Source organism: Nannospalax galili, unplaced genomic scaffold (genome assembly GCF_000622305.1).
Source record: "Nannospalax galili isolate Female #2095 unplaced genomic scaffold, S.galili_v1.0 scaffold259, whole genome shotgun sequence".
In the NCBI taxonomy this organism is placed as follows: Eukaryota; Metazoa; Chordata; class Mammalia; order Rodentia; family Spalacidae; genus Nannospalax; species Nannospalax galili.
The window spans coordinates 1,056,897-1,074,260 of record NW_008344750.1 but is presented as its reverse complement, the minus strand read 5'-3'; the positions used below and the strand labels follow the sequence as shown (position 1 = coordinate 1,074,260).

Here is a 17,364-nt window from a genome sequence, read left to right as displayed (position 1 = left end):
GGTGACACACCTTTAATCCCAGCACTTGGGGGGCTGAGGCAGGCGGATCTTTGTGAGTTCGAGGCCAGCCTAGTCTACATAATGAGTTCCAGGACAGCTGGGGCTACAGGGAGACCCTGTCTCAAAATGACCAAAAAAAAAAAGAAAGAATAAAAAGTGAACGGTTTCCTATTTTCTTCCATCTCATGCAACTAATAGGAGATTGAAAATTTAGGCTGTGACTTTTTTTTTCCAGGTTGGTTCAACTCCTGGATCAAAGGGATCCTCCCGACTTAATTTCTTGAGTCGCTGGGATTAGAGGAAATACTTTCTGCTTTGGGAGTCATTCTTTTATTTAGCTCTTCCAAGAATATGCTTTCTGGTCTGGTATGTGGTACAGTGCTTGCTTTGAATGTTTGAGACCCTCGGTTCCAACCCCAGCGCTACAAAACGTCAGTGAATATATACCTATATACCTATGCCCTATAAATGCACTTCTCAAAAAACAGCGTGAATTGTATGACTACAGAGGTGTTCTGTTTGTTCTTTTAACCAGTCCTTGATAGGGCAGTCAGACCACAGGTGCACATTTCAATGGCTGTAATCTTATCTCACAGGGAAGAGGTGTTACTTATTCATCTATTCCCTAATAATGAGTGTTCACATAATTTCCAATTTTTCAACATTGCAGCTGTTGCAATACAGTTCTCCGGGCATTCTCGTTCAATCCACTCATTAATTGTGGCTCACCGTGTGCCACGCGCTCTACTTGGGGTTCCTGGTAAACAAAAGATCCGGCAAAAGCTGTTTGAAGTGCCGGAAATTTTTTTCAAGAAGAGGAGAGGCCAACGGTCGGTCTCTCGCCCACTCAGGAAGCCAAGGAGGTCACTGGGGTGTCTCCCCAGATGTGAAAAGGGGCCCGGAGCGCTGTGAAGACCAGGGCATGCGCTCTGCGGCTCAGGCCTGGGGCTCTGACCACCCACACGGAGCCCAGGCCCCGGCGCCGCGCAGGTCCTGCCGGGTGGGGCCGAGCTGCGCGCGACCCTCGGCGCGCTCTGGGAGGCCGGACCCAAGCTGCCTCTCTGGCCGGGGATCCTAGGGCTCTATGACACCGCACTGGCTCGCGGGACGGGGAGGGGTCGGCTGAGGAAGAGGAGCCCAGTCGACCTCTCGTGGAACTCTATCGCGAGAGTTAGGAAGTCCTGCGCCTGCGCACCGAGGCGGTGCCTGGAAGGGTCGGGGGCGGGGAGGTTGCTGGTAGAGTAGCTGGCGTGGGAGAGGCGTTAAGTCCGTGTGCTGGCCGGTACGCGCTGGGTTCTATGCCACCATGAGCGGCACGTTAGCGAAAATCGCGGAGATCGAAGCCGAGGTAATGGGGGCGGCCACGCTTGTTTCCTTCGGGCCTCTGGCCGGGGACTCCCGTCTCCCCGCGGCCGGAGGTTGGCTGCACACGTTCGCTCGTCGCCCGGCTCGGCTGGGGACTGTTCCCGGGCCTTCCGCTCCCTGCTCTGCCTATGCCCCAGCCCGTACCCTCCGGTGTTCAGAGACCCCGACTGCTGGTCCCTACGCGACCCTGACCTGATCACGTATTTGAAGCTCATTCTTCGCCCTCCCCCGCTCTTCGCACGTTGTTGATTCTGGCAGTAAAATTTAGAAGTAAATAGACGTCAGTTTGGTTGTAGTTGATTCCACCCGGATAGTGTTGCCTGAGAAGTTCAGAGCTTCTCCAAGTCAGAATAGTGGTGAGCTGGTTTCGGATTGGACACACCGGGTACGACAGAAGAAACGAGGCAGCAGATGGATCTTACTTCCATCTGTGGATAGGAATTAGAATGACTTTGATCTTGACACTTCGGGCCCCATTTGCTTTTAATGTAGTCAGGGAAATGAGGTGGGTGGTGGGAGAGTGGATTTAAATTTTTTAAAAATGGCATGTGCGTGTACGTGTATGCACAAGTGGACACACGGTGCCACAGCAGGAGTGTGGAGGTCAGAGTACAACTTTCTGCAGTTTTTCTTCTGCCATATGGGGTTCCCTTGATTGAACTCAGGTCATCATCCATAGTGAATGTGCCTTTACTCCCGGAGCCATCACTCTGGCCCTGGATGTGCGTTTGTTTGTTTGTTTGAGACAGGGTCTCACTGGGTAGCCCTGGCTAGCCTGGAACTCTCTGTGTAGACCAGGCTGGCCTCAAATTCATAGAGCTTCACCTGCCTCTGCCTCCTGAGCACAGGGATTAAAGATGTGGGCCAGCATGTCTGACCTCGGCCCTGGGCTTTTATTTTTTTATTGAAATTTTGTGGATTTTTATTTTTTAAAAATATTTAAAATAGCTGGCCGTGGTGGCGCACGCCTTTAATCCCAGCACTTGGGAGGCAGAGGCAGGCGGATCTCTGTGAGTTCAAGTCCAGCCTGGTCTACATAGCGAGTTCCAGGACAGCTCGGGCTATAGGGAGACCCTGTCAAAAAAAAAAAAAAAAAAAAAAAAAAAAAGAAATAGGTACACTGACATTAGTAGGACCTAGGAAAACAACAGAACATGACATATTTAGAGCTGTTGGGAACACTCAGGTTGTTTTACCTTGTGGGAACTCCTGCTGATTGATGGCTTCATTCCTCTTTTATAGATGGCTCGGACACAGAAGAACAAGGCTACAGCACATCACCTTGGGCTGCTTAAGGCTCGCCTTGCTAAACTTCGAAGAGAGCTCATTACTCCAAAAGGTGGTGGTGGTGGTGGGCCAGGAGAAGGTTTGTGGTTCTTTATATTTTTTGGTATTGTTTCTATTAAATACAAACTTGGAGTTTATATGGATGTGTATGGTATATATGTATATTCCTGTGAGTGTGATTTAAGTGCCTTAGCTTATACATGCATGCCTGCCTGTGGAGGCCAAAGGTAGACAGCTGTCATTCTCCACCTTACTTTTTTTTTTTTTTTTGAGACGGGGTCTCTCTGTAGCCCCAGCTGGATGGAACTCACTATGTAGACCAGGCTGGCCTTGAACTCACAGAGATTCGCCTCCCTTTGCCTCCTGAGTGCTGGGATTAAGGGTATGCACCACCAGGCCTGGCTCTCCACCTTGTTTCATTTTAATTTTTTTATGCGATAAGGTCTGTCATTGATCCTGGATAAACTAACTGGCTAGCCAGTGAGCTATAGGAATCAACCTGTGTCTGCCTTCCCTGGGATTACAGGTGTGTGTGGCTGTTGCCTTTTACATGGATGCTGGGCATCTGAACTCAGGTCCTCATGCTTGAGTGGCAAGTACTTTGACAATTGAGCCATCTCCCTAGCACCCCTCCCCAGCTTTTCTTTGACAATCTTTCGTAGTTCTGGCATTCTTGGAACTTGCTATATATGGCCTTTTAGAGATCTGCCTGCGTTTGCCGCTCAAGTGCTGGGATTAAAGGTTTTTGCCACCACTCTGGCCCTGTTTTTAAAATTAGTTAATTATGATGTGCTCATGCACAGCACGGTACAGATACAGAGGTCAGAGGACAATTTGTAGGAATTGATGACCTCCTTCCACCATGTGGGTTCTGAGGATCAAACTCAAGTCAGACCTGTGAGCACCTTTACACACTGAGCCTAATATTTAATTCTTTTTTTAACTTTTTTTTGAGGCAGAGTCTCCCTGTAGCCCCAGCTGTCCTGGAACTCACTATGTAGACCAGGCTGGCCTTGATCTCCCAGAGATCCACCTGCCTCTGCCTCCCAAGTGCTGGAATTAAAGGCATGCGCCACCACGCCCAGCTATTTAATTCTTTTCTTGAAACAGTATCTCAGTCTGTAAGCCCAGGCTACCCTGGAATTCACTAAGTAACCCAGGTTAATCTCAAACTCTCAGCAGTCCTCCTGTTTCAGCCTCCAAAACAGGGATTATAGGCATGAGCTACTACACCTGGCTCCAAACAGATAGTTTAAAAGTAATTTAAAAAAAAATTTTTTTTTACCAATGCCTACAGAGGACAAAAGAGGGCATTGGATCCCTGGAACTGGAGTTATGAACAGTTAGCTGCCATGTGGGTGCTAGGCTTTGAACCCAGGTCTTCTGCAAGAGCATCCAGTGCTCTTAACTGCTGAGCTATCTCCCAGCCCCGTAATTGTTTTCTATCAAAGTAGATCTTCATCTTTTAGGCCTAAATTTATTATTTTTTGGTGGAGCTGGCGATCAAATCCAGGACCTCATACATACTAGGCAGATGTTCTACCACTGGGTCCCTAACCCCTAAACCTGAAATTTTATTTCGATATTCTTTTTTTGAAATATTTTATTATTTTTATTTTATGTGTATGTGTGTATTGCCTGCGTGTAGGTAAGTGCAATGCCCGGGAAGACAGGAGAGGCTGTGGGATCCCCTGGATCTGGAGTTATTGACGCTTGTTAGCTGCCATGTGGGTGCTGGATTCGAACCCGGTTCTTCTGCAAGAACAACCAATGTTCTTAACCACTCCAGCCCTTATTTAGATATTCTTGCAGTACTGAGACTTTAACCCAGGGACCTTGTGCCTGCTGGGCAAGTACTCTACCACTGAGCTATATCCCTAGCACCTAAGCCTGTAATCTTGAATTGTGTTTTTTAGTTTGCTAAGTTGTCTAAGTGAACAGTAGTTTTATTTATATCTTTTTTTTTAATTGTTTTTATTTTATGTGTATGTGTATTGCCTGCATGTATGGAAGTGCACCCATGTCGTGCAATGCCCATGGAGGTCGGAAGAAGGTGTCAGACCCCCTGGAACTGGAGTTATGGAAAGTTGTTAGGTGCCATGTGGGTGCTGGGATTCAAACCTGCCTTTTCTGTAAGAACATTCTGTGATCTTAACTACTGAACCATCTCTCCAGCCCCTATTTATAGCTTTTTTTTTTTTTTTTCCTGGTCTTTTTGAGACAGGGTCTCCCTGTAGCCCCAGTTGTCCTAGAACTTACTATGTAGACCAGGCTGGCCTTGAACTCACAGAGATCCTCCTGCCTCTGCCTCCCAAGTGCTGGGATTAAAGGTGTGCGCCATCACACCCAGCTATACCCCTCTTTTTATGTTTTCTTTTTTCTTTCTTTTTTGGAGGATCTTACATAGTTCAAGCTGGCCCTAAACTTCTGATTTGATTTTGTCTCCCAAGTTCTAGGATGGCACCATGTACTACCATACCTAGCTAACCCCTATTATTTTTTACATCAATTATTTTGTAATATTTGAGCCTTAAACATTTTTAAAAGTTATAATTTAAGTGGTACATTATTTATTTATTTATTTTTTTGGCTTTTTGAAGCAGGGTCTCCCTGTAGCCTGAGCTGTCCTGGAACTCACTGTTCCAGGCTGGCCTTGAACTCACAAAGATCCACTGGCCTCTACCTCCCAAGTGCTGGGATTAAAGGCATGCGCCACTATGCCCAGCTTTCATAAATTTTTTAAATTAAATATTTTAACTTTATGAATGTTTTTGCTGCATGTATGTAAGTGCACCCATGTTATATAATACCTGGGGAAATTAGAATAGTGTTTCAAATCCCCTGGGACTGGCTGGTTGTGTGCTGCCGTGTAGGTGCTGGAAACTGAACCCAGGTCCTCTCTAGAGCAGATAGTGCTATTAACTACTGAACCATCTCTCCAGTCCCGAAATACAGTGTTTTTACTGTATTGGATGTTGTGGATTTGTATAAAGGGAATTCTGTGTACTTGAGTTCTGTTAGAAGTAAACCACAGAAAGTTGGAAATAGAAATGAAAATGGAATTAGGTGAGCTGTAATATACCCAGAGATAATGCCTCTCTTTTTGATGTTTATTGATGTTTTAGGTTTTGATGTGGCCAAGACAGGCGATGCTCGAATTGGGTTTGTGGGTTTTCCGTCTGTGGGGAAGTCAACACTGCTAAGTAACCTGGCAGGGGTGTATTCTGAGGTGGCAGCCTATGAATTCACTACTTTGACCACTGTGCCTGGTGTCATCAGATACAAAGGTGCCAAGATCCAGGTAAGATTAACAGGTGTTGTAGTTTGCCTTCAATTTCTGTGATTAAAACACTGACCAAAACCAACTAGGGGAGGAAAGGGTTTATTTGGCTTACAAGTACAGTCCATCATTAAGGGAAGCCAAGGAACTCAGGGCAGGCACCTGGAACACAAACCATGGAGCATAAGCTGCTTACTGACTTGCTCCTCTGGCCTGTGCTCAGCCTGCTTTCTTTTATAACATGGGACCACCTACCCAGGGGTGGCACCACCAATGGTGGGCTGGGCCCTTCCATCTCACTCAAAAATTAAGAAAATAGCACATAGACATGGCCACAGGCCAGTCCAATGGAGGAAATTCCCCAGTTGAGGCTCCCTCTGTCAAGGTGTGTCAAGTTGACAACAAAGCTATTCAGCACAGCATGCAGAGGAAGGGAAGAAATCCATTGTTTTTGTTCATTTCAGAAGCACTTCATTAGTAACCCATGGTCTTCCAGGTCTGTTCTTTGATCTGCTAGGCCCCTCACCTCTTAATACTTGCTTTATTAAATAGTTCAGTGATAAATGCAATGGAATAAAGCCAGTGAAAATACGGAGATAGAAGGGACAAGATATCCGGATGGCCAAGTGGTGCAAGAAGTTCCTACTTTTTCATCTGATAATGAGGGAAAAAGATCTGATGAGAAAAAGAAGGCATTTTGTACAAAGTGACAGTGTTTTTTGTTTAGTTCTTTATTTTTTATTTTTAAATATTTTATTTATATTTTTATTTTATGTGTATGAGTGTATTGCCTGCATGTATGTGAGTGAACTCGTGTCGTGCAGTGCCATGGAGGTCAGAAAAAAGTGTTGGATTCCCCTGGAACTGGAGTTAAGGATGGTTCATAGCTGCCATGTGGATGCTGGGAATCGAACCCGGGTCCTCTGCAAGAGCAGTCAGTGCTTTTAACTGCTGAGCCATCTCCCCAGCCCCTTTTTTATTTTTTATTTTATTTTATATATTTTTTTGAGACAGGGTCTCCCTGTAGCCCCGGATAGCCTGGGCTTGCCTTGTAGATCAGGCTGGCCTCAGACTCATAGGGATCCACCTGTCTCTGCCTCATGAGTGCTGGGATATGGCACAAAGTGATGGTGAGTCTTTTTTGTGAAAGGGTCTTGTTAAGCAGTCAACACTGTTCAGCTTGTCCTTTGGCATGCTGGGATTACAGGTGTGTGTCACCACCCCTGGCTTGGAGGAGTGTCTTGAAGTAAGGATAGAATTTCACCAGCACTTGGGAGGCAGAGGCAGGTGGATCTCTGTGAGTCTTAGGCCACAGTTCCTCTTCTGACCTTCGTGGGTATTGCATGACACAAGTGCACTTACACACATACAGGCAGTACACTCATACACATAAAAATAAAATATTTAAAATTTTTTGAATGCTAGAGAAGAAATTTGTTACTCTCTTTGGTCTGTTCAAGTTTATAGCTGGTTGTTCTTTCTTTTCCTTGTCCCTAATCTTGCAGCTCCTGGATCTCCCAGGTATTATTGAAGGTGCAAAGGATGGAAAAGGTAGAGGTCGTCAAGTCATTGCAGGTGAGTGGTCCAGGGCCACCAGATGGGGCTATCACAGATAATTCTGTTGAACACCACTGCTCTAGTTATTCTCTCCAAGTTTGGGACATTGCAAATGTCATCTTTATCTTCAGTATTGTTCAGTGTGATCTTTGTTTAGTAGAAATCCTTAATTTTGATAGATTCTAATTTATCTTTTTTGTCTTCTTTTTCTTCCTCCCTCCCTCCCTTTTTTTTTCCTTTGGTGCTGAGAACTGACCTAGTACCTTGCGCATTCTAGTTAAATATTCTGCCACTGAATTATATCCGTAGCCCCCTTGTTCTGTGCTTTTGAAGGTTTTCTTTTGTGTGTATATGTGTATTGCTGTGTACGTACACATATACACGTGCACATATGTATGAGAGTCAGTGTTCTCTCATTTTATCATGTTGGTACTGGGAATGAAACTTGGGTCACAGAGTTTGTGGCAAGTTACTTTTCCCAGTGACCCGTCTTGCTAACATCACTTATTTAAATATTTTTTATTAAACATTTATTTTGTGTGTGGGTATATGCACACATGCATGCATGTTGTCACAGCAGGTGTATGGAAGTCAGAGGACAACTTACAGGTGTCAGTTGACTTTTCTACCATTTGGGTTTTTGGAAATTGAACTCAGAACTTCAGGCTTGGCTTCAAGTGCTTTTACTCACTGAGGCCATATCACTGGACCTTTTTGTTTGTTTTTCTGAGACAGTCTCTCTTACTTGGAAATCACCAAGTAGGCTAGGCTGACCCTTGAGCTCCAAGGATCTACCTATCTCTGCTTTCCCAGCAGTGGGTATACAAATGCTTACCATCATGTTCAGCCTTTTTTTTTTTTTTTTTTTAGCCCCAGCTGGCCTGGAACTCACTATGTAGACCAGACTGGCCTTGAACTCACAGAGATCCTCCTGCCTCTGCCTTCTGAGTGCTGGGATTAAAGGCAAAGGCAATGCCACCATGCCCAGCATGCCTAACTTTTTTACATGTGTTTTTGAGGTCAAACTCAGGTCCTTGTACAAATATTTTCCCTTCTGAATTAACATCTTCAGTCTTGAAGAGGGTTTTTTTTTTTTTCCTTCCCAATTTTTAAAAATTTTATTTTGTGCATATGTGTGTTATGCATGCATTGTATGTATGTCATGCAGTGCCTGTGGAGGACAGACAAAGACATCAGATTCCCTGGAACTGGAGTTATGGACAGTTATTAGCTACCATATGGATGCTGTGATTTGAACCTGGGTCTTCTGTAAGAAGTGTTCTTAACCACTGAGCCATCTCTCCAGCCCCTCTATTGTTTTTTATTTTTATTTATTTATTTTTATACGTATGAATGTTTTACCTATGTGCATGTAAGTGCACCCATGTTGTACAATGCCCATGGAGACCAGAAGAGGGCATCAGATCCCCTGGAATTGGAGTAGCAGGCAATTTTTAGCTGCCATATGGGTTTTTGGAACCAAACCCATGTCCTCTGCAAGAGTGGCCAGTGCTCTTAACCACTGAGCTATCTCTCCAGCTCCAAGCTGGAAGTTTTTATACATTGTTGTTGGGAGTATAAACTTATGTAAACACTTGGACAACTGTTCAAAAGTTTCTGATAACCTATGCCTATGATAGGGTATAACAGTTTCACTGGGTTTACTTAGGACAAGTAAAAACCTGTCCACATAAAGACTTGTACATGACTGTAGCAGATTTATAAGTCATACCTGCAAATGGTTCAGTGGTTAGGGGCACTGACTATTCTTCCAGAGGACCCAGGTTCAGTTCCCAGTACCCACATGGCTGCTAACAACTGTCCTTAACTCTAGTTCCAGGGGGTCTAACACCCTCTTCTAGCCTCCCCAGGCATTGTGCACATGGTATACTCACATAAAATAAAATTTTAAGAGATGTTATGATAACGTGCAATATGGTTGAATACATATTTTTTTAAATTTTATTATTTTTATTTTATGTGTATGTGTGTATTGCCTGCATGTAGGTAAGTGCACCCGTGTTATGCAATGCCCATGGAGGACAGAAGAGGCTGTTGGATCCCGTGGGACTGGAGTTACAGACAGTTGTAGGCTGCCATGTGGGTGATGGGATTCGAACCCAGGTCTTCTGCAAAAACAACCAGTGTTCTTAACCTCTGAGCCATCTCTCCAGCCCCTGGTTGAATATTTTTTTAAATGCTAGAATAAAAAATTTAAGCAAAGTAGATTACATTTTATTTGATTCCATTTATGTAGTCTAAAAAATACAAACTCTGGTGATGGCAGATAAATGATTGGGAAAGAATGAGGGGAAGAGTGATCAGAAAGTGGTACAGCAGAACACTGAGAGGTGATGGGAGCATTCCATATATTTTATTTATTTTTTGACACAGGTTCCCACATAGCCCAGTTGACCTTGAACTTGCTGTGGCAGCTGAGGATGTCCTGACCCTCTTCCATGTTGGGATTGCAAGTTTGGGCTGCGCCCAACATGTTCTGTATCTTGACTACTGTTGTGATTATCCAACAGTACATCCTATGTAAAACATAGCTAAAATTTGTTTGTAAATTAAATTTGATAAAATTGATTAAAAGTATGTTAATCAAATAATCTAATTCTTAGAAAATCTAAGATTTTTTTGGGAATTTAGGCTGTTGTTTGTTTTATGGTTTATATAAACTTTTTTTTGAGACAGGATCTTATTATGTAGCCCTGGCTGTCCTAGAACTTGCTATGTAGACCAGGCTGTCCTCAGACTCAAAGAAATCTACCTGCCTCTGCCTCTAGCGTGCTGGGATTATAGGCCTATGCTACGTTGCTTTGCTTATGTCTTCATTTTGACTTTCTTACGTGTAGAAGATAGGCCAGTTTCTGGGTGAATATTTAATGACTTGAAGGCATATACTCCAAATTGATATCTAGTATAAATCTCTGGTAACTTTAACAGTTTCTTGTGTGTATATATACAAAGTTTTGGGGTTAGTTAAGGCTGCATGTATTTAACTTAGAGTATAATTTTTTTTTCTTTCAGTGGCCCGAACATGCAATTTGATCTTGATTGTTCTAGATGTCCTGAAACCCTTGGGGCATAAGAAAATAATTGAAAATGAGTTGGAAGGATTTGGCATTCGCTTGAACAGCAAACCCCCCAACATTGGCTTTAAGAAGAAAGACAAGGGCGGCATTAATCTGACAGCCACTGTAAGTGGGGAACACCTACTGGGACACACTACTGACTGAAGGGATTGCAGTGGAGAGTGGATTGAGGTGTGCAGAAATGGGCAATTTGGAAATTTTCCGAAGTTTCCTGCCTTGATGGAGAGAATTCAGTGACCTTGTAATGACTGTTAAGAAAAACTTCAAGGTTAGGACAGGAGTTATTCTCAGATTTACCTTAACAGTTTTATTTCCTCGTTTGGATTTTTTTACTTAGGGTAGACTAGGCCTTTTGGACAAGCTTACCATGAAATAGTTGCCAATATCCTGTTCTGTCATTTATTTAACATGAATTTATAAAGTACTACCAGAGGCCAGGTATTATTTTATTGCTAGGTGATAGCAAGAGGAAGAGGGTATAGAAGAGGGCACAAATTAGTCAGGAACCTTCATTCTTGGATAAACTAACGAGTAGAATTAATGAGTAAATTACAGTGTATTAGATTCTTAACTCTTGCGTCATCTCTCCAGCCCCCGTGACTTAAATTACTTCTTTTCTATTTTATTGTTGGGGGCAGGGGAGAGTACTTGCCTAGACAGTCATGTGAGGGTCAGAGGACAATTTTCAGAAGTGAGTTTTCTCTTTCCACCATGTGAGTACCAGGGATTGAACTCAGACCATCAGCCTGGGCAGCAAGAACTTTTACCAGCTGAGCCATCTGTCCAGTTGTCCTGATAACTTCTTAAAGCAGGCTTGTAACAGTTGAAGGGGATAAGAAGTGAATGATGTGGAAGATTCTTCAAGTGGCTGGTGGCAATTATAGCTTCATTGTGAGAAAGTCAAGAGATTATGAATTTTTTTGTCCTGAACTTGATAAATGAACTTTTATTTTTTCATTACATAATGGTAGTTCTTTGGTGTCCTGATAACTTCTTAAAGCAGGCTTGTAACAGTTGAAGGGGATAAGAAGTGAATGATGTGGAAGATTCTTCAAGTGGCTGGTGGCAATTATAGCTTCATTGTGAGAAAGTCAAGAGATTATGAATTTTTTTGTCCTGAACTTGATAAATGAACTTTTATTTTTTCATTACATAATGGTAGTTCTTTGGTGAAGTAGTTTTTTTTTTTTTTTTTTTTTTTTTTGGTCTTTTTGAGACAGGTTCTCCCTGTAACCTGAGCTGGAATGGAACTCACTCTGTAGAGTAGGATGGCTTCCATCTCATAGAGATCCACCTGCTTCTGTCTCCCGAGTGCTGGGATTAAGATCAGGATGGTGGATTTGAGATGCTGATTAGATATCCAAATGCTTCTCCTAGGAATGCCTCTTAGGAATGCCTGTGAGGCATGATATAGAGTAAGTTTGGATTTATCAACTTTAAAGCCAGGAGGAGCCTAGCTGATAACACTAAGGAAGTGAGAATAAATAGAAGAGAGATTGCAAAGAGGGCAAAGGAGATCTGGAAAAAATTAGACCCTTGCAGGCCAAGTAGAGAAAATTTTCAGATAGAAGGAAGTGATTACTTCTATCAAATGCTGCATTTTTGGTTATTGAATTAAGGCCCGAGAAGGACGTACTTAACATTCTAGAGTTCAGATTAACAGATTTAAGCTATCATGCTAAAAAGATCTTCCCATTTATCTTGTTATACTATTTGAATTTGAGCACTCAGGGTTTTTTGTATTAGTTTTCTGTGGCTATTGTAATAAAGTACCCTACATTAAGTGTCTTTAAACAACAGATATGTCAAGGTGATGGTTAAGTTGGTCCTGGATTAGGGCTCTACTATAATGAGACCTAATTCTAATTTGATTATCTCCTTAAAGATGCCATCATCAATTATAGTCAGATTCTGAGACTTGAAGACAGGACTTCACTGTATGAATTATAGTGAACGGGCTAGAAAGGAGGTAGGGACACAATGAAGCACATTTACCAGTGTCCACATGGCAGCTAACAACCATCCATAACTGCAGTTCCAGGGGACCCAACACCCTCTCCTGGCTGCCGCTGATGTTGCATGACAGGGTATACTTGCATACATGAAGGCAAAACACTCATACACAAAAAGTAAATTAGAAAAAAAATACCTTCCTTTGAATTTTGAAAGAGTTTGAATTTTAGTTATAGAATGCTAGAAAAATTAGTTACTCTTATGTAAAGTAATGTAATGAGTTTAAAATTTAGCCAGAATTTTCCAGACACAAGGCTGGGCATGTACTTCAGTTAGTATCATGCTTGCCTAGCATGCCCAAAGCCTTGGGTTTTGTTCCCAGTACCACATCAGTGGAGCATGGTAGTGCATGTCTGGGATATCAGCACTTGTAGGAGGATCAGAAGTTCAAGGTCATTTTGGCTGTATAACAAATTTGAGGCCAGGCTGCTATATCTTAAGACCTATCCTCTGCCTCCCGAGTGTTGGGACTAAAGGTGTGCACCACCACACCTGGCTCCTTTTTCTTTTGGTTGTTAGCCTTAGCCTTTAAGGGCTGAGCTATCTCTCATGCCCCCCTCCCCTTTTTTTTTTTTTTTGGTGTTTTTGAGACAGGATTTCCTTATAGCTCCAGCTGACCTGAAACTTGCTATGTAGACCAGGCTGGCCTTGGTCTCACAGAAATCAAGCCTACTTCTGCCATCTTGAGTGTTGGGATTAAAGATGTGTGCCACCACGCCCGGCTGGAAGGTGTTCTTGGCACCCCCTTTCCCTGATAAGTCATTTTGCACTCTGCCATTCAGTGCCCTCAGAGCGAACTGGATGCTGAAACTGTGAAGAGCATTCTGGCTGAATACAAAATTCACAATGCTGATGTGACTTTGCGTAGTGATGCCACAGCTGATGACCTCATTGACGTGGTAGAAGGAAACAGGTACTAGATGTGTGCTTTGTGCCATAGTTTGAATTTGAAGATTTGTAATAGAAACAGTGGATCATGAATCTGGAAGATGTGGATACTAACTTCAGTTGTGCTTTTGTGATACTATCTTAATAGTGGGTCTTGATTTCTTTAGCTGCAAAATGAAGGGTTGGTCTTAATTTCTAACATCTTCCCTTGCTCTTACAGATTATGGTCACATTCCCCATTCCAGTTATTGGTTGTGACTTAAACAGCTGTGCTGCCATTTAAGCTCTGTTGAGGGGTGGTTGAGGAGAGTAGGTCACTCTGCTTTCCCAGAATTAATCACTGAGCAATCTCACAGGCTGTTCTACAGAAGTCAGAAGGCCAGGCTGTGTCTCTTCTATGCAGCCTAGCAGTATATGGCTGAAACACCATTCCATGGAGCATTACTGTTACTAACACTTGAATAATTTAAGCCACTTTGCTGGAATTATTCCTAGCAATTTGGTAGAATTTTCTTAGTTGCTTTTGTGTTTATTTGAGGAATTTGACTAATTGAAAACATAAAAACAAATGCTTTGAGTTAGGCATTTTACAACTAAGGCACCTAAGATCTGAGAAATTATGGCCTAGGTAATATTAGTCATCTTTGCTGTCACATTGATTGGATACTTGAAATATAACTGCTAGATGCTGTGCTTAAAAATGTGTGAGTCACGTTGGGCTGGTGGTACACGCCTTTTAGTCCCAGCACTCAGGCAGAGGCAGGCAGATCTCTGTGAGTTCGAGGCCAGCCTGGTCTCCTTAGTGAGTTCCAGGCCAGCTGGGGCTACAGGGAGACCCTCTCTCAAAAAAACAGAAAAATGAAAGAGAGACAGATAGAGAGACAGAGACAGATAGAGACAGAAAGGAAAGGAAGAAATAACAGTTATGTTTGGGGTGTTGGGGGTGAGACATTACCTCACTATGTTGTTCTAGAACTTACTGTATAGACCAGGATGGCCATCAATATCATGGATATCTGTGTGCCTCTGCCTCCTAAGTGCTGGGATTAAAGTCATTGCACCACCAGGCCCATGTCCCCGTTTTTTAAATATATCATGATGATTCCTTTTGACAGCCTCCGATTTGGGATCTATGTAAGGAAGTGTTGGTATTCAGGCTATTTTGTCAACTCCAAAGTAATACTTTTTCTTCTATTTCTATAGAGTTTATATCCCCTGTATCTATGTGTTAAATAAGATTGATCAGATCTCCATTGAGGAACTGGATATTATCTATAAGGTGCCGCACTGTGTACCCATTTCTGCCCATCATCGCTGGAATTTTGATGACCTGTTGGAAAAGATCTGGGACTATCTGAAGCTAGTGAGAATGTAAGTCTTTGGGGATCGGTTCGTGTTGGTGTAGGAATTAAATCAGGCTGTCCTAAAATGATAGCACCTGGGGCTTATTAACAAAGTGTGGTTCTTTTTGGCAGTAGATTTAAAAGTGGTTCCTGTTGACTGCTAGGCCATATTGAGGCCTCTTCTCAGGTGGAAGATTATACTGGCCTGACCTCAGAGGCAGCAGAAGGTTGGTTTATGTTCAACTCATACACTTGTAAGACGGTAGCAACCATTGTGTCCTTTCTATTCTAGATACACCAAACCTAAAGGCCAGTTACCAGATTACACGTCTCCAGTGGTGTTGCCGTACTCCAGGACCACAGTGGAAGATTTCTGTATGAAGATTCACAAAAATCTTATCAAAGAATTTAAATAGTAAGTATCATGGGCATGTTGTGCCTACCTTTCTTTATGAGCTACTGATTTCATCAATTCTTAGAGAACTAAAGAAACCAGGTAACAGAAAGGCTCCTGAAAGGTGTTCTTGGTTAGAACTGTATCATGTTTGTTTTTTTTGGTTTCTTTTTTTTTTTTTTTTTTTTCGGTCTTTTTGAGACAGGGTCTCCCTGTAGCCACAGCTGTCCTGGAACACACTCTGTAGACCAGGCTTGCCTTGAACTCACGGAGATCTGCCTGCCTCTGCCTCCCAAGTGCTGGGATTAAAGGCGTGCACCACCACGCCCGGCCTATTTTTTTTAATTAAAAGAGTTACTTATTCTTTTTATGTATGTTTGTTTAAGCCTGAGTGTAGATATTCATTACATACATACAGGTTCCCATGGAGGCCAGAAAAGGATATTGGATCCCCTGGAGCTGAGTTACAGGTGGTTATGAGCTGCCTATTGTGTGTGTTGGAAACTGAACCTGGGTTATCTATAAGAGTACCAAGTACTCTTAACTGCTGAGCCATCTCTTCAGCCCCCTCTCAGTGTCTTCGTAAAGCCATGCCTAGATGGAGCAAGAAGAGTTCCAGAAGTCTCTTCAGGTCAGGAGGGCTTGGTGGGACTTGGGTCCCCTCATTAATTCACCCTCCTTTTGGCAAATATTAATTTTGGGGGCTAGGGAGAGGCTCAGTGGGTAAGACTGCTTGCTGTGAAAGCAAGAAGACCTGAGTTCAGGAGCTGGAGAGATGGCTTAGCTGTTAAGAACACAGGCTGCTCTTGGAAGGACCTAGGTTTGATTCCCAGTACCCAAATGGCAGCTAACAACCAGCCAACAGTTAACTCCAGTTCCAGGGATCTGATTCCCTCTTCTGGCCTCTGCAGGCATTGCACAACATAGGTGCAATGACATACATGCAGGTAATATACTCATACACATTAAATATTTTTAAAAAGAAGACCTGAGTTCAGATCCTAAGCTTCCATGTAAAAGCCAGGCATGGCTCAGTCTGCCTGTTACCCCAGTGTTGGGGGATAGAGACAGGTGGATGCTGGGAGCTTGCTAGCCAACTAGCCTTGGGTCTGCTGGAAAAACAGCAAACATTCCTCACTGCTGAGTCATCTCACCAATCCATTTTTTGACTCTTAAATTGACTCTGGCATAAGAGCAGTTCCACAATTTGCTATCTTGTATGTGCAGCTCCAGTGTACTGCACTGCTGGAAAAGATTAATCTTCTGGCTTTGAGTATTTCCCCTGACCTCAGAGAGAGCTTTTGTCTGTTGCAGATCTGTGGCTTTTAAGAGCTGGGATGCTAATCTGACAAGGTTGGTACCCAGGCAACTAGGATAGAAGTAGTTGTTAGTGACACTATTTTCTTTTCCATACAGTGCTCTGGTTTGGGGTCTTTCTGTGAAACATAATCCTCAAAAAGTGGGTAAAGACCATACATTGGAAGATGAGGACGTCATTCAGATTGTGAAGAAATGAAACCTTCCTTCCTCTTATCTGCCGGGCCAACCACAGCAATGTTTTCCATGACCAAGCACCCTATTCAACCCCTTCTGTTTTTTGGCAGCCACTGGATCAGGATACAGGATGGGATACGGAGGTATCCAAACTGGAACATCACCTGTCATCTTGAAAAAAATTGTTTTGAGTCAGGGTCCCATGTATTCCCTGCTGGCCTTGAACTCTGTGTAATTGAGGCTCACCTTGAGCCCTTTAATTTTCCTGCCTCCATTTCCCAAGTGCTGGGCTTATGGATGTCTCCCACCGTGCTCAGCAACATCCTGCTTAGTCTGATGTCATCTCTGTTGAACTGCATAAAAGACCTGGTGAGCCTGTGGGCTATGTGCAGTTCCTGTGTCTTTGTAAGAGTTGCTTTGGGCTGAGCTGAATGAGTAGTACAGTGTAGACTGTGGGGGGAGGGGATGCTTAGTCTTCAATATGAAGTGGATAGAGCTGTGACATGTAATATCCTTTATGATGCTTAGTGATGGGAGACCCTTCCACCTGGGTGTGGCCTTCATTCCTTCGCGTAGTCTTTTTCTCATGATGCCAGAGAGGAAGGAAGGATTGATAAAAGCTCACTGCTTGTTTCTTCCCAGTGC

General features: G+C 43.2%; 1 protein-coding gene across 1 annotated transcript; it reads left to right on the top strand.

Moving 5' to 3' along the window:
• Positions 1-1,190: 1,190 nt before the first annotated feature.
• Drg1 (developmentally regulated GTP binding protein 1) lies at positions 1,191-17,110 on the top strand. Its single transcript, XM_008841012.3, has 9 exons — positions 1,191-1,348; positions 2,608-2,731; positions 5,778-5,953; positions 7,438-7,507; positions 10,523-10,692; positions 13,383-13,513; positions 14,692-14,859; positions 15,124-15,246; positions 16,642-17,110. Exons 1-9 carry the CDS (start codon positions 1,307-1,309, stop codon positions 16,739-16,741), a joined length of 1,104 nt encoding a protein of 367 aa, XP_008839234.1. The 5' UTR covers positions 1,191-1,306; the 3' UTR covers positions 16,742-17,110.
• Positions 17,111-17,364: the final 254 nt, after the last annotated feature.

What these genes read in the sequence shown, in the direction of transcription:
- Drg1 (XM_008841012.3), top strand. Translation starts at nt 1,307, where the DNA reads ATGAGCGGCACGTTAGCGAAAATCGCGGAGATCGAAGCCGAG. An exon ending in TATCTGAAGCTAGTGAGAAT is followed by an intron (nt 14,860 to 15,123) that starts GTAAGTCTTTGG and finishes TTTCTATTCTAG; the next exon opens with ATACACCAAACCTAAAGGCC. An exon ending in CTTATCAAAGAATTTAAATA is followed by an intron (nt 15,247 to 16,641) that starts GTAAGTATCATG and finishes TTTTCCATACAG; the next exon opens with TGCTCTGGTTTGGGGTCTTT.